General features: G+C 40.3%; 1 protein-coding gene across 1 annotated transcript in view; it reads right to left on the bottom strand.

Moving 5' to 3' along the window:
* Positions 1-6,111, bottom strand: part of CCDC146 (coiled-coil domain containing 146) — a 124,588-nt gene extending 118,477 nt beyond the window's left edge. Inside the window, exon 1 of the mRNA XM_056118580.1 lies at positions 5,953-6,111. Within this exon, the coding sequence (XP_055974555.1) occupies positions 5,953-6,111 (159 nt within the window). The remainder of the gene's footprint in view (positions 1-5,952) is intronic.
* Between the last annotated feature and the right edge of the window lie 6,862 nt (positions 6,112-12,973).

Genomic DNA, 12,973 nt, shown 5'->3' with positions numbered 1-12,973 from the left:
AAAATATTTTGAAGGCACCTGCTAAGTCATAATATACCTATACTATGACACATTAATCCACTAAGTATAAATATATTTAAAAATAAAAAACACACATAACAATGAATGTGGGAGGGCCAGAGAGATGCCAACCCTGGTTTGATTCCTGGCACCAAATATGGTCTCCTGACCACTCACCAGGATTGATTCTTGAGCACAAAGTCAGGAATAAGCCCTGAATACAACTAACCACACCCCCAAAATAATGACTGTTAAATGTCTTCCATAATAAAAAAAATTAGGAAACAATTCAAATTTCTAGAATTAACAAGAAAATTAAGTTATATTTACACTGTAAGGCATTCTACAGAAATAAGAATGCCACATATGATGAATAAACTCACAGGGAAAAAATGGGCCATAGAAGCCAGACAAAGAAAAACAGATTGCATGATTCTATTTATATGATAGTTCAGAAGAGGAAAACTAGTATATGGTATAGATCAGAATGTAATTTTCTCTAAGTGGGAGCAATGATTAGGAAGAATTTGAAGAGAGACTTTTGGCATTCAGGAAATGTATCCATCTGAGTGGGAATATGGTAAGAATGGAGAAGACATGAATTCCAGAGATTTTTGAAAGAGACATTTAGCTCTTGAACAAACCAAAAGAGCATAGGAGAATAATTAAGACTAGGAGCATCATTAATTCAGTCCTGAACATGTCTGTTATTGGCATATTTAAAACTTCTCTGAGCTGTACCCTGGACTTTTGTAAGCTTTACTCTATATGCTATTGTTTAACCCAAACATTTAAAAAATAAAGAGCAACAGACCACAACCTATAAATTCAGTGGTACAAGATAGACTGTAAGGGTGCAAGGGCTCTCAGCCAACCTGTGATGGCAGAGTTGGGAAATAGGCATTCCCTGTTAACTAAAGAGTTGACTGACAGAGACCATGTGTCCTAGTCCCCAAGTGCCACTTGGAACATTCACCTCAAACTGTGAATTAACATAGTATAGCGCTATGGGGTCAGGTTGCTTAATGTCATCATAATATCAGTGGGACATTCTAAATTTTCTATGCAAAATATTTTATGAGAGAATGTAGTCAATAAATATCTGTTAATGACTCAATACCACCTGACAGTACATCCTATAAATGCTTGCAAAAGTTGAGATATTGGAGAAAAGAACCATGAACTTGCTGTTCAGACAAAGTTTCTCAAAGGACTGAGCAAGACTCTAAAGGGTTAAATCTAGGACTTGCTGGTTATGGTCCATAAAGGTATCTTATTTTTATTTACTTGCTTATAATATTATTTGTTTGATTTGGTTTGAGGGCCAAACCAGCCATGCTCAAGGTTTACTCCTGCTCTGTACTCAGCAATCACTCCTGGCAGAGCTCAGGGAACTACATACAGTGCCAAGGATCAAACTTGGCTCAGTAGTATTCAAGGCAAGGGCTTTGCCTGCTGTACTATGTGTTTGGCTCCTACTTGTTTTTATTTAAAGGACACAAACTTTCAAAAGGCAATGTGGATGGATTCGTATACTGCCATGATCTTTCACACTTACGAAAATGTGCTGCTTCCAAAACATTAGGAGTTGTGGAAGTGTTCCTGCTAACTGGAAGTGATGCAGATAAAATATCATGAGTGGAGAGCAGGTGAATTATTTTAGACTACAAAAATGATTTTGACCCACTGCACAGAATGTCATGATCACCATACTAAATATATACTGCCAGGGTTTGATTCGGAGAGAGCATGAATTCTGTATTTTGCAACTCTGTAATAGCTGGGCCAATTGTGTGACTCACATTAATAACAAGAAATGACTTAAGAAGCTTCTGGTTTTTCCAATGTGATGCCAAGCATCTAGACCTTTGAAATAAGTTTTGAATCTCTTTCTTCCAGTTGTCTTCTGAACTCTTGCTACTCTGCAGACATACTCTGCAGCTGAAGAATAACAATGCATATAAAAGTAGCTGAAAAATATTATATGATTGATGAATCTTAGAAAAATTTTCAAGAATAATGACAAAGTTACCACAATCTTGGTGGTATTATGGAGATCAAATCAGTCAGTTAATTATTCAGCAAAACTGCTAATTTGGAGAAGAGTTGCTATGCAATAAAATTTTGATGTAATTTTTATATAATTTTAGCAATTTATACTACTCAAAAGGATAGATAACACAGCTATTTAACATAATAATGTGAGATATCCACATTTTCGAAGCAGGCTATTCCCATGATTATATATAACTACCAAGTGTTCATTATAAGATTTTAGAAATTATTAAAGTATTTAATAAAATTGTTGCCTTGAAGATCAATATACAAAAGTCTAAATTGTCTGTGGTTTAAAAGCTATAATTTATATTGTTATAATATTTTGTAAAAATTAATTCTAGGCTTATTTTCATTTGTTAGAATTGTTAAGGATAGTGTAAAATTAGAAACATTTCAATGTTTGACATTCCTAAAATGGTTGACATTGTAAAAATAGAAATAATATTTTAATGTTTGACATATATATGCACAGATACAGAAATAGACATACTTTTTGGGAATTTAATTTTAGTCTGCATCTCTTTCCAGGTTCAATATGTTGAAAAGACTTAGAAGTGATAACAGACCACTAGCAAAGAGCATACCTAGGACTGAGATCAATCTTTGTCTTCAATATCATTCTATTCTGAAAGGAATCAGAGATCCTCTGAGAAAAGATTCTCAAAGGATTAGAGGATTTAGAGCAAAGAAAATGCAAGGTAAGTCTGCAACATATTCTTAATCAAGGAAGTAAAGAAGTGTACAAGGAAGGAATCAGGAGTATGTCAAAAGAATAAATGATTGTACTTTAAGACACTAGACAAATCTCAGACAATTAAAACATCAAAGTGAATAATGACAATGTTATAGTCAATTGTAGCCTATTAACTATAAGAAGAATTATTATACTTACGTTACTGGTGCCCACTCGAGCAAATCGATGAACAATGGTAGGATGTAGCAAATCGATGAATGCTAGGATGACTCATAAGCCTATACTTAACTATACAGTGTGCATATATTTTACATATGTAATCCGCCTTCGATTCCTCTGCCCCTCTCAGAGAGCCTGGCAAGCTACCGAGAGTATCTTGCCCGCTTGGAAAGCCTAGCAAGCTACCCGTGACATATTTGATATGCCAAACACAGTAACAACAAGTCTCACAATGTTACTGGGCCCGCTTGAGCAAATCAATGAACAATGGGAGGACAATGACAATGACAATAAAAGTTCAGCAGTAATTGTAGAAGTTGTTTAAAATATTTACATGTCTGGGGGGTATGGTTCCACCAGCAGGTCAATCTGTACCTGTGAGGCAAGTGATCAGCAGCGTGATGGCACCGTCAGACTTTCAGATACCCTAAAATTGATGCTATGCCTTTGGCTAGACCTCAAAAACTTGGGGCAAAGTTTACCAAGAAAGTAAAAGGCCAAAAGTTAGGTATGTGGGAGAAACACCCACAAACCACCTCTGGCTCAGCTATATAATTGGAGGCATGGCCTCTCTGGTTCCTGATCGAACTGCTTAATGGCCATGATCCCGGAGACTCAGAAATGAATCTCGGAACCCAAAGGCTTTTGGCAGAAATGCGTTCTATTCCTGCAGTAGGTTACTGGTGCTGGGCCACTCCAGATGAGAATAGGTTTCGTGCCTTGGCCTGTTCCCCATGGCGGCCTGGTGACCACCGTCCTACAGAGGCCACAGGTCAGTCAGGTTTGGGCCTGCAGTGATGAGACATGCGGGGTCTCACCAGATGGGGGTGGAACCATACCCCCCAGACATGTAAATATTTCTCCATCCCAGCGAGACCCCGAGTCACTGCCTACAAATGGCCTCTCTGGCTCCTGATCAAGAAGATTATCGGCCATGATTCCAGAGACTCAGAAACAAATCTCAAAACCCAGCAGCTTTTGGCAAAAGTGCATCTGGACCACATACAAGGTGGCTGCCGTCTCAGAGCTTATTGAAAAGCCAAGTATGAGCCAGTGGTGACGGGGCAACTGTAGTCTCATGAGAAGCGGGGCATTACTGGCTCATCCTTCATGCCCTACCGAGGTCACAAGTTTCCCCCCACAAGCGACTTTCCAGCACGGACATGGCTCCAGAGTCAAAAGGACTTAACCCAGAGCCCGGCAAGTTGTGACAGAAAAGTGAATGGACCATGCGTTAAACTACCCCCCCCCCCCCACACACACACACCCGGCAGCAAGGTGGCACTGCCTTAGAGCTTATAGGAAAGCCAGGTATGAGCTGAGAGTGACGGGACAACTGCAGTCTCATGGGAAGGGGGGCAGTACTGGCTCGTCCTTCACGCCCTACCGAGGTCACGAGTTGCTCCCCACAAGTGACTCTCCGGCACAGCCATAACACCAGATGCACAGAAACCAATCTCGTAATTATCTGGCTCTTTGTAGAAATACAAAATCATTATATAACATTATATGATTCTCATACCAGCTATAGAAAACAAAGTATTTCACAATGCCTTTTCAGAAATTCTGATTGTTGGGGGGGGGGGAATTCTAAACAATAATGGTGCATCTTTTGTTGAAATAATGAATGTAATCAATGTAGACAAGAGTTAAGTAGAAATCATCTGCCTCACAGGCATTGGGAAGGGTGGGGGGGTATATAGGGGTTCTTGGTGGTGAAAAATGAGTACTGGTGAAGGGAAAGGTGTGTGATCATTGTATGACCGAGACTTAAACCTGAAAGCTTTGTAACTTTTCCCACAGTGATTCAATAAATAAATATAAGAAGAAAAGAAATAAATAAATACAATTATGAAAAAAAAGTAAGGTGGAGTTCATGCACAATTCAATCAGCTAATCAGTGGCTGAATAAATAGCAATACTCCTACATAAAACAAAACAAAAAAAATATTGACAGGTCTGGAGTCACACCCACATCCAACAACTACCCTGTAAATTCATCCATTGGCCCAGTTCTACAGAGCCTGAAATTCCTAGAGCGAGTCCTCCAAGTTTCACGATACTCAGATCCCACTAGAAGCACACCAAATTAAATGGGAAAGTAAGATAGAAGCCAACTAAACTCAGTAAACAAAGACAATAATACATGAGACTCAACTAGCAAGAAACTATTTAATAAACCCTCAAACACTTAATGACCCCAGGGTGAGATATAACAATTTCTACAAATTTCCTTTCATTGAAGTATTTTTTGGTAATTCCATTAGCCATTTAGTTGTAATGCACAACATAAAATGAATTATGTTATGCCTGTTAAGGAAGACTAGTTTGGGGGTAGGGGGGGTGTTGGGAAACTGGGAACAATGGTGATGACTCTGATGATTCTGGTGATGGAACTAGTGTTGGAACATCGAATGCTCATAACAACTGTATTATGAGCAACTTTGTAAACATGATGTTTAAATAAAATTTTAAAATTAAAAAATATTTACAGGTTTGGAGAGAGTACAAGAGGCAAGTCTCTTTCCTAGGATGATGGCGGCTTCAGTTTGGTCCCTAACATCACATACGGTCTCCCAAATACCACCAGTGGTCAGGCCTGACCTCGGAATAGCCCCTGCGCACCACTAGAAATAAGCTAATTTCTAATGAAACTATGAGACAGTTCACTATAATCAGGTTATTATGAAAACCTCTTTCATTGTGCAGCATCTCTGAGTATATTCAAATAAATAAATATGTTCCAACACTATTCCCTAGATTCATACCATATACCCTGGTGCAGCACCAAAACACACACAGACACAGACACACACACACACACACACACCACACACACACACACACACCAAATTTATACCAACAAAATGTGCATACATTAGTTATAATAATAAATTATTTTGATGACAGTGTTAAGTTCATCTAAAATTTTTTAATATACAATGATTCTAGCCTTTCTCTAGTAATATGTAGAAACATACCTCATGCAGACAAACAAAGGCTGGTGATGTTGATAAATCAACAAATCTCTCATCACGGATGTTAATAGTGGGTGCTAGGGCATAAACAGGATCTTCATCATCCTTTTCCTCTTTCTCTATCTCCTCTCCTTCTTCTATGTCAGTGGAAATTTCTTTCATATTTCACAATTCTAAAATTAAATAATTCCATATTCAGCTATTTAGGGATGTTACTTATAAAGTAAAATTAATGAAAAACAATTCAGTCAAGCAAAACTCAACTCAACTAGCATTCTTCGAGCAATTGTTCATGGATGGTGCCAGTCCACAGGTATCCAAAGGGAGTAAAGCCACTGGTATAACCCCTTAGATTATATCCCTGCCTATCCAAGGACGAGTATGTAGGACAGATGCTGCAGGTGTGTAGTAGATGAATAATGCTGGAATAGAATAAGCTAATTTCTAATGAAACTATGAGACAAGTTCACTATAATCAGGTAATTATGAAAACCTCTTTCATTGTGCAGCATCTCTAACTATATTCAAATAAATATCTCTAATTTTTAAAAATGTAATGGTTGCATTAAAAACAAAAATGTAAAATTAGAAAGCAAGCTTTCTGAGGATAGAAACAAATTTTATATACCAAGCATTGGCAGAAGCACTCTATTTCTAATTATTGAATTTACCAGTAATAAAATTTCCATTCTAAGATTTGAGCATAGTTCATTTAAATTATTTTTAGAAAAATAAAAAACCAGCACCTATGGTGAGGTTATCACACACCACTCATGCTTACTACTACAGTCAAAGCTTGGGCTTATGTTTATGGGCACTGCAACTTGGCCTGTCTCTTTTGCTCAATTGTCGCTTCATTTATGATATATGTATATATATATATATATATATATAGCTGGAGTGATAGCACAGCGAGTAGGGTGTTTACCTTGCACACAGTCAACATGGCCGACTCAAGTTTGATTCCTCTGTCCCTCTCGGAGAGCCCGGCAAGCTACCGAGAGTATCTTGCCTGCATGGCAAAGCCTGGCAAGCTCCCCGTGACGTATTCGATATGCCAAACACAGTAACAATTGTCACAATGGAGATGTTACTGGGTCTGCTCAAGCAAATCAATGAACAACGGGAGGACAGTGACAGTGACAGTTATATATATATATATATATATATATATATATATATATTTAATATATATATTTAACTTTTGGACCACATCCAGTGATGCTCAGGGATTATTCCAGCCATGTACTCAGGGATCACTCCTAGGGACCTTATAGGATGCTGGGGACCAAACCCAGGTGGCTGTGTGCAAGGCAAATGTGCTACCCGCTATAACTATCGATCCAGTCCCACTCAATTGTCCCTTCAAATTTCACGTACAAAACACAAGCTCAAAAACAAAATTAAGAATTTTAATAAGTTAATATCAGAGAATTCAACCGTGTGCAGATTCCAAGAGTAGTTTTTTGTGTGAGTGCACAATTCATACATCTATGAGGTCGCCCCTGTGTATGGCCTGTTAATTTGTTTATGTAGACTCAGCAAAGTTTTCAATGAACCCACTTTTGTCATGGAAACTGTCTGCTAGCCTACTTTGATGAACTGGTGACCCTAAATCAACACTAGTATCTTACCAGAAAAGGACTCTACATCTGTTTTAATTTTAAGAATATAAATCACTCTTCTGTTGAATGTAGATTTGTGCCTTTCAGAAATCAAAAAAGCAATGAAAAGTTGGCATTCTCTTATGCAATAGAAGTCCCAGGTCAGTTAGTTACTGCTTGAATAATGGGAGTTCACGGTTTTTTAAATACATAAAAACTGTATTGCAAATACATAGTTTCTAATCATAGGGAGTCCAGAACTCATATGGCATAGCAGGTTCTGGGTTTTGAACTTATTAATTAAATGGCCACAGGCATGTCATTTATTCATTAGGTCTCTCCCTCTGTCAAACAGAAATAGCAAATAATTTGGGGCTTCATGAAGAACACGTGGGTCAGTAATGCTTACTTTCATAGTTTTTATGTAAAACAGCTTCTAACCTATTATAATAAGGTAAAAGGTAAAGGTAAAGGCCCTCCCGTTGATCGTCGATTTGCTCGAGCGGGCCCAGTAACGTCTCCATTGGAGACTTTGTTGTTACTGTGTCTGGCATATCGAATACTCTTGGTAGATTGTCGGGCTCTCCGAGAGGGGCAGAGGAATCGAACTCAGGTCGGCCATGTTGGCCGCTTGTAAGGCGAACGCCCTACCCGCTGTGCTATCGCTCCAGCCCTATTATAATATTATTATAATATTATAATATTATAACATAATATTATAATATTTTTTTAAAATAAAAGGATCTGCTAAAGAGGTGAGTGGGGAGAGGGAGGGAAACTTTAGTTCATTTAGTGGAGGAATGCTGACACTGGTGATGGGGTTGGAGTAGGAAGAATGACTGAAAACTGCTATTGGCAACTTTGTAACTCATTAATTAATTTCATTAGAATATATTCCTCGAAACATGCGACAAAAGAGGCGTCAGAGGTGTCGGTGTCCTCGTTAACATGAACTTGACCATGAGCATTAATTCATTCGAATGCCTAACAACCCGAATTGGAAGACTACACTTGAATAGATGTGGCTCACTGCCAGCAGTTTCTATCTTCGTTGTCTATGCACCAACATCCAATTATGATGAAGGAGAAATTGATAAGTTCTACATGGAGCTGGAGAAGTTCTATAAAGAAGACCACACCTTCTACAAGGTCATTGTTGGTGATTTTAATGCCAAGATAGGACCGAGAAGATCAGTCGAAGAACTCCACATCGGGACTCATGTCCTAGAATGGAACGGACAGGGTGAGAGACTGTCTGAGTTCATCTAGTTGACCAAGACCATCCATGGTAACTCACAGTTCCAGAAGGCCGAATCTAAATGTTGGACATGGGAGTCTCCCGGTCGACAGTTCCACAGTGAAATTGACCACAACATATTCAATCTATGGTTTTGTCTGACCAATGTTGCTGTTGTTCCAAAATTCCAAATGGGATCAGACCACTGTCTCCTTCGTGCAAAATTCTACTTCAAGGAGTGGGAAGAAAGGGCTGCAAAGTTTAAGAAGAGAACTTCCAGAACAACCACCAACTGGGAGCTCTTTGGCACTATTGCAGCAACATGGGAAGATGCTGTCATTGACAACATTGATGAGGAATACAATCGACTGGTTCAGCACCTCCATGATTGTGTGAAGAACGCCAAGAAAGAGCCACGAAAAATAAACGACTGTCTTCAAAAACTCTTGAGATTATTTGCCAATGTGGCTTGGCGCAAGCTTCAGGCAACTGCAAGCGAACACCTGAGCTCACAAAGCAGTGCAGGGAAGCGATAAAAGAAGACCTCAAAGAGAGACGAGCAGCAGTGCTAGCAGATGCGGCAGAAGCTGGGAAAAACATTCACAATGCCCGCCTGTCCTTCGCCAACTACAAGACCAAGATGACTGCCCTCTGACGTCCTGATGGATCTATCACTTCTTCCAGAAGGGCAATGGAAAAAATTATCCATGACTTCTACTCGGATCTCTTCGACAGCCACATTCACCTGCCCACATACTAAATTCCGCAGGATGGATACGTCATTCCCAATGTTCTCACTTCCTAAATCTGACACACCATTTCGTTGGCAAAGAAGCAAACAGCACCTGGCCCAGACAAGATCAGACCCGAATACCTGAAGAATCTGCCTTCGGTACTCATCAATACACTGGCTCGGCTCTTCACATGCTACCTGCCTGAATGCAAGATTCTGTCCCAATGGAAAACCAACAGGACTGTACAAGAAGGGAGACATCCACGACATTGGCAACTATCGCCCCATCTGCCTGTTATCTGTCATCTACAAACTGTTCACTCGAGTTATCCTGAATAGAATTGGCAGAACACTAGCTGAAGGACAACCATGCAAGCAAGTGGGGTTATGCAAAGGATTCAGCATGATCGACCATATCCACATGATAACCAAGCTCATTGAGGTTTCTCAGGTGTTCAAGATGCTGCTGTGTCTAACGTTCATTGATTTAAAGAAGGCCTTTGATTCTGTTGAGATGGAAGCGGTCATGGAAGCCCTAGCCAAACAGGGCGTTCAAAGTCAATACAACAGGATCCTCCATGAACTGTATTACGGATTTGCTACCAGGATCTCACCATTCTACAAAGAAGTGATCATCCATGTCAAGAGAGATGTTCGGCAGGGTGATACCATTTCACAAAAACTCTTCAGTGCCACCCTCGAGAACGTCATGTGATGACTGGAATGGGAAGGAATGGGAGTGAAGATAGACAGTCGGCAACTACACCACCTCTGCTTTGCTGATGACATCGTTATAGTAACACAAAACATTAGCCAAGTGGCACAAATGTTGGCCGACTTCGACCATGAGTGTGGAAGGGTTGGACTACAGCTGAATCTCACAAAGACAATGTTTATAAGAAACGATCTCTTTCCTGACGTTCCATTCACTTTCAATGGAACGAACATCTCCAAATGCAAGAGTTATGTGTACCTAGGTCGAGAAGTCAACATGATGAATGACCTGGCACCCGAGTTGCGCAGGAGGAAGAGAAAAGCTTGGAATGCCTTCAAGAGTGTCGAAGAAATAGCTAAGAAGACGATGAACCTCCAGCTCCGGGCACATCTCTTTTGATTCCACTGTTCTTCCTGCATTAACATATGCCTCAGAGACCTGGGCCCTACGAAAATAGGATGAGAATCCTATTCGGGTCTCCCAAAGAGGAATCGAAAGAGCTATGCTTGGAGTATCATGCTTCACTCAAATGAGAAAGAATCCAGAGTTCCGACCTCCATTGAAAATAGGAGATCAGGGACACTGCCTCGTTTGCCAAGGCGTCGAAAATCAGATGGGCTGGACATGTAATAAGATTTGGAGATGACCGCTGAACTAGAGCTGTTACCGACTGGATTCCACGGGACATCAAAAAATTTGTGGCTGCAGACCTATGAGATGGTTAGACTTCTTCATCAAGACCCTGAACTATCAGTTCGAGGTTCTTCATGTTCCTAGAACAGACGCCATTGGGCTACACTAGCAAAGGAAAAGAAAGAGAAGAGAGGCTTCTCTCCAGCTCTGGGCACAAGTTGGTAGAGCTCTTGCCTTGTATGTGTGAGCCCTGGATTTGATTCTTGGAATCATCAACAAAAAGGAAAGAGCAGATTAAATGTGATAATGCCCCTGGACTTCCAGCCCCCACCCTTCCCAATTTTCTGCAATGTACTTATTTTTCCTCCTTCCACTTCAAAAATACATCATAGGTGAAGGATAACAATTGATTTGTCCTTTTCTCCCTTGCCACAAAGAGCTTAGGTTTATCAGGTTGCACTAATCACAGTGCTCCCGAGTCACTCCCATTTCTTTGTTTGTCTGTAACCACTTATTTTTGCTCTCTTCCCAAATCAGTTAATCAGCTTTTCCCCTAATCAGAATCTGTTAATTTGTAAGGTCAGATCCTTCTAGGACACTGAACTTGTATTGTAAGTTAATATTGCCTTTCTCCTCCTCCTTATGTCTTTTGAATAGTTTACTTTAATGCAATGTCCTTTTTGTATAGATATAGGAAGACAATATTATGCTTTGAAATTTAGGATTTAATTGGCTTTGAATATTATTCATTCCCTGACATCTGCTTTCTCCAATTAAGCCTGAGTTGCCCTCTTTTCCTAGCGCCCCCAAAAGCACTGTAGTCTGAGATCGAGATGGCCCTAGGAGAGCAATTCTATAAACTTAAAGTATTTCTTACTGTGTCCATACAAAATTATTTGTATTATGTATGCTTATATGTTTGTTGGACAAGGAGAGGAGAAACACACCCAGGGGATTCCGTTCCAGGGTGAGTCAATCTGCTAAATGAGAATCTGTCCTAGAAGCAGCTTTCCCTTAGAGAAAGAACTCTACCCCTATTGATTGTGACCACATGTATGTGTAACAGTTACTCCAACTTGTTGGAGTTGGACTGAGCTGTCAGGGTGAGCCCATGTAGACTGCACCACACAACGGGCAGGAACATAGGGACCCATGAAAATGGGCAAAATTTCTCGTGTGTCCTGAATAGTTTGGATAAGCCTGAACATTTTTCCCCTTCAAACTGCCTTCAGTAAATAATTTCAGTATATTATAAGGGGCAGTTTTCCTTATCTCACAGAAACCTTGGCTGGTCTTTGACATGCAGATCTCAGGTGCTAGCCAGGCCTGATCTTTGGTATTTAGATTCCAGGCTCTGGCCAGACTAGTCTTTGTGATGCAAATCCAAGTGCTTGCAACCCAAGAAAGGTTTCAGTTTATGTTTTTTGTTTTCGTTTTTGCTTTTGCTTTTTTTTGGGGGGGTCACACCCAGAGATGCTCAGAGGTTACTCCTGGCTCATGCACTCAGGAATTACTCCTGTTGGTGCTCGGGGGACCATATGGGATGCTGGGAATCAAACCTGGGTCGGCCATGTTGGCTGCGTGCAAGACAAACGCCCTACCAGCTGTGCTATCACTCCAGCCCCCTGTTTTGGTTTTATATCTTCTTTCCAGGGTCCAAAATTACTGGCCCGCAGATGCAAAGAAACAATGTATGTTTTGCTGCCTCAATGTTCTTTCTGTAACTCCTTTTGATGACATCACTGCAGTGCGCCCTTTAGAAAACCATGATCTATATAAGGAGATTTTCAGGGCTCTCTAGGGGGAACATAGGTGCCCACTCTGCAAAGCCCGGCAAACTACCCATGACGTATTCAATATGCCAAAACAGTAACAACAAGTCTCACAATGGAGAGAGAACCTGGGGGTGACAGGTCTGAGAGAACCTGGGCCCTCCATGACATAAATTTCTTTTGTGGGATATAATGAGACTGTATGAGTTGGCTGGGAGAGACAGAGGATAGATAGGAGTGAATGAAGAGAGGATTGGAATAAACTGCAACTAAGACCAACCAGCCTGGCCTGGCCCTCGTTTCCTTCCTTCGCCTGCCCATCGCCATCGA

This window comes from Sorex fumeus, unplaced genomic scaffold (assembly GCF_029834395.1).
Source record: "Sorex fumeus unplaced genomic scaffold, SorFum_2.1 ptg000037l, whole genome shotgun sequence".
In the NCBI taxonomy this organism is placed as follows: domain Eukaryota; kingdom Metazoa; phylum Chordata; class Mammalia; order Eulipotyphla; family Soricidae; genus Sorex; species Sorex fumeus.
This window is presented reverse-complemented; position numbering and strand designations above follow the sequence as displayed.